Here is a 3,754-nt window from a genome sequence, read left to right on the forward strand (position 1 = left end):
TTGCTTTTTGGTGTCAGGTCTAAGATCCTTTGCTTTACAGTGGTGAAAATACAGTCTGTAAAAGCCTTTTACAGAAATAAGAGAAAAGAAAATGTAATATGAGCTAAACTGTGGTGAAAAGTATGTTTTTTGTTAAACGTACTTGTAAAGTGCCATGGTATTTGTTCCCCCATTAATCGGATGATTTTGGACCATATATAGCCGAGCTGCAGTAAGACGGGGTGAAACACACAGGTTTACTCTTCTCACTCTCGCTGTTATTCATCTCAGGTGATAAAATAAGTGCTCTTTTATGCTGCAGTAAGCCAAAATTCATTTCATGTGCATGACATAGTGTAGGATAATATGGAACACAAAAAGGTGAAAACTTGTGTCCAGCAACACAAGTCAACAGATGAAAAGTGGCAGTTACATCACAAACTGCTGTGAGGGGCTGGATAGACACTGATTGCAGAAGCATATTCTTTTTGTAAGAGACCCCATATGAAAATACGTTATTTAGCCATTAATCATTTAGTCTCTTTTAGGAAATTACAGTAGCTACAACAACTCTTCGATGCCACTCTGTAACACTGTCCATCAGTACTCCTCCAAATTATTCCCGAAGATTAAACCTTGGTGTCTGCAGAGCTGGATTCACTCCAGACCACTGAAGGATCCACCTCAGACTGTGATCCCCATTAAGAGCGAGTAGTGCTGGGGGACTCTGTCTGATGGCGCTTCAATGTCTGTCTGACAGTAGATGGGTGACAACAAGAACAGGGACATGACCTTGCATGTAAGCTTTAGCCAGCTTCTCTGCTATTAAGCAGTCTCTCGGACACCCTGCTGGATGGTTTGTGCTGATTCTACTCGCAGGCAGTTACGCTGCTTATCTTTGCGGTATTCTCGTTCCATGGCTGCAGGCTCTGCAGGGCAAATAGAGAGCTGTTCTGTAGGCACAGCGGGTCTGGGGTCACGGGTTGGTTGATCGTCTTCTGGAAGGCCTCCTGCTGCAGCTGCATGAGGATCCGATTGGCCTGCTGCCGCTCAGCCTCCCGCTCTTCTGCCGTTTGCCGCCTGTATCAACAACAGAGTGACATGAAATCGAGCACAGATTCAGCACAGTGTACAAACACGAGCTGTGACGCTCCGGGGATCAGAATCAGGCTACATCGGTTTGTTCTGGGAGAGACAGAGAATTTGGAGAGTTATGCTGTATGTTTTCATGTAGCTCAACTAAAATAGGCTAATGCAAACAGTTTCTTTCAAATAGCAGTGATGTTTGATCTTTAATAGTTATTATTATGAAAATGTTTTCTGTTGCTGAATTTGCTCTTAAAAATGTAGAAATGGGAAAGTAGTATTAAAAGCCTTTCCTGAGCTTTTCTGTGACACAGAAAATGATTATTTCCAGGACAAAAAAAGAGATTTCTACAGACAGAGAAATGTTCAACAATATTACCACATTTTAATAGTCACAGAGCCAGAAATCTTCACAGAGCGCCTGTTTCAGTGTCTCCAAGTTGAGCTATATACATGCCAGTAGCTATTAGTAGCCTCATTTCATTTGAATTCATTTGTCCAATGGCCTTGTTAAATTGGGAGGAAGTTTTCTGCCTTCAGGCACTTCACCACAATCCTGCAATGAAATTACAGCCTCTACCTCTATGAGGATTTACGGTAAATGTGCAAATAAGAACACAACAAGATACCGTCACAAAAGGGAAACTCATGGTGGAGTATTTGGATCCAAGGAGACCTTTAAAAAACACAGATGGTTTTCCTGACACCCCCTAGGAACCAAATAGACACGCGGTCTTTGATAAAGAATGTCTGTTCAGCGCATGTTCGCTAGATTTTGTACAAACACTGGTAACTTCACCTCCACTTGGTGCGTCTGTTTTGGAACCAGGTTTTGACTTGTGCGTCGGTCATCTTCAGTGCTTTGGCCAGCGCAGCACGTTCAGCCGACGCCAGGTACTTCTGCCGGTGAAAGCGTTTCTCCAGCTCACAGATCTGCAAGCGGGTGAAGGACGTCCGGGGCTTTTTCTTCTTCGGCGGTGTCCGGTTCTGATAAGGGTGACCTACACGACGTGTTACAGTGAGGGGTGAGAGGGACACTAAACAGGAGAGAAGGGCAGAAGGACGAGAAAGGAAAGGACAGGATGAGACAGGACAGGGAAGCAGGATATGCAGAGCAAAAAGAAACCGAGAGCGCACCAGCAGCGTAGCAGGAGAAAAGCAGCTCCGTAAAAATAAATAAAACTATTACATATATCACACGTATCAATAGTTTCCTTTAATATAATGCAGAAATCTTTTTTTTAATTATGTATATATATTTTAATTCAGGGATTGAAAACCATGGGCAAACCACCACGTTGCCTTACGGCAAATCAGCCACATATTTACTTATAAACAAAATTATATTTTCAACATTTAAAATCAATATTTTTATATTAGAAACACGGTGCAGTTACTAAACACTACAATTCCGGAGCGGCTCCACAAACACAGAGGCAGCCACAGGTTTTCACGCGTATTCTGTCCGTGTACAAATTACTGCTGAGAATAACGGATTCTTCTCTTCCCCCCGTTTTATTGTCAGTGGACATTTGCTTTTAATTAAAAAGTACCGAGTTTAAACTAACGTTTAGTATTGCTATTTTATCCTCTCTTCCACACACACTCATATTGTTCTTTTTTTATTTTAAACAATGAATAATCGGGCTACAAAATGAAGAGAGGCCGCAAAACAGTCTGCCAGGTACATTTACATTGTCATCATAGCAAGGACCAATAAATACTACTTCTAGCAATTCTAATAATAATAAGTGGATACCTGTGAATCTGTCTTTAGTGTAGCGTCGATTGCTCTCCATCCATGGGAACGTGAGCGCTGACAGGTTGTTGATGGTCCCGCTCATCGCAGGCATGGAAGAGTTCCCGGCGCTCAGAGGCCGGTGAGCGGGGACACGGATGACCCCGGCGGAGTTGACGTTAGCACCGTTCATATTCACGCCCATACTCATTTGATAAGCACCGCCGAGGGAAGACATCCCGCACGCGCTGCCGTTATATCCGCTGCTGTTGCACGTGAAACCTCCGTTCACGCCGCCGCTCGCGCCGCTGTTGTAGGCCAGGTGTCCGTAGTCCGGCTCGTGCATCCTCGTGCCCAACATGCAGCTTTGCTCCACGTTGCTGAGGATCTGATCGATGCCAAAACTGATGGACTCCACTTGCGCGTGCTGCTGCAGGTGCGCCCCCAGTATCCCTATGTGATCCATGGCTTCCACGAGCCGCCGCGAGCCCCCGCTCCTGCGCGAGGAATTTAGGCTGCTTCACGCGCCACTTCCTGAACTCGAATGTATGTGCTCACGCGAGCTCCGGTAGTTCTAGTGCATGCGTCTTTCTGTGTGCGTTTGCAGGAGAACCCCAACACCCCCACATCCCATACTCCCCTCCCAGCGCACGAGGACACCAGTCAAACTGCCAGAGATTAGACAGAGATGAAGATCCGGTTTCAGGCCTGCGAGCTCAACTGGTTAAACAGGCCACTGCTCTCTAAAACACAAATTAACCGCCGCACACGATCAGTTGGAAACAAGTTGAAGATGTTTCTGCTTTTGGCACTTTTTTTGGACATTTACTGTGCGGGCCTTCAGGCCTTCAGCCGAATATTTCGCTTAACAACCTGAAACAAACCCTTTGTGCTCTTTCTTCATTCTCTGACGCTAAATTCAGTAGTTTTCATTTGTTGCAGCGCTGGTGG

General features: G+C 45.2%; 1 protein-coding gene across 2 annotated transcripts; it reads right to left on the reverse strand.

Moving 5' to 3' along the window:
- Positions 1–6: 6 nt before the first annotated feature.
- tlx1 (T cell leukemia homeobox 1) lies at positions 7–3,389 on the reverse strand. 2 transcript variants are annotated; one of them, XM_005749859.1, is made up of 3 exons: positions 2,825–3,389; positions 1,865–2,066; positions 7–1,059 (listed from the first exon to the last, which is right to left on the reverse strand). In XM_005749859.1, the coding sequence occupies exons 1-3, from the start codon at positions 3,267–3,269 to the stop codon at positions 849–851; spliced, it is 858 nt and encodes a 285-aa protein (XP_005749916.1). In that variant the 5' UTR covers positions 3,270–3,389; the 3' UTR covers positions 7–848. The 2 variants fall into 2 exon arrangements, with proteins under 2 accessions (XP_005749916.1, XP_005749915.1); XM_005749858.1 differs by having other exon boundaries at positions 1,865–2,102.
- Between the last annotated feature and the right edge of the window lie 365 nt (positions 3,390–3,754).

The sequence above is a fragment of the Pundamilia nyererei genome, unplaced genomic scaffold (assembly GCF_000239375.1).
Source record: "Pundamilia nyererei isolate P.nyererei 1_Seehausen unplaced genomic scaffold, PunNye1.0 scaffold00256, whole genome shotgun sequence".
Taxonomy (NCBI): domain Eukaryota; kingdom Metazoa; phylum Chordata; class Actinopteri; order Cichliformes; family Cichlidae; genus Pundamilia; species Pundamilia nyererei.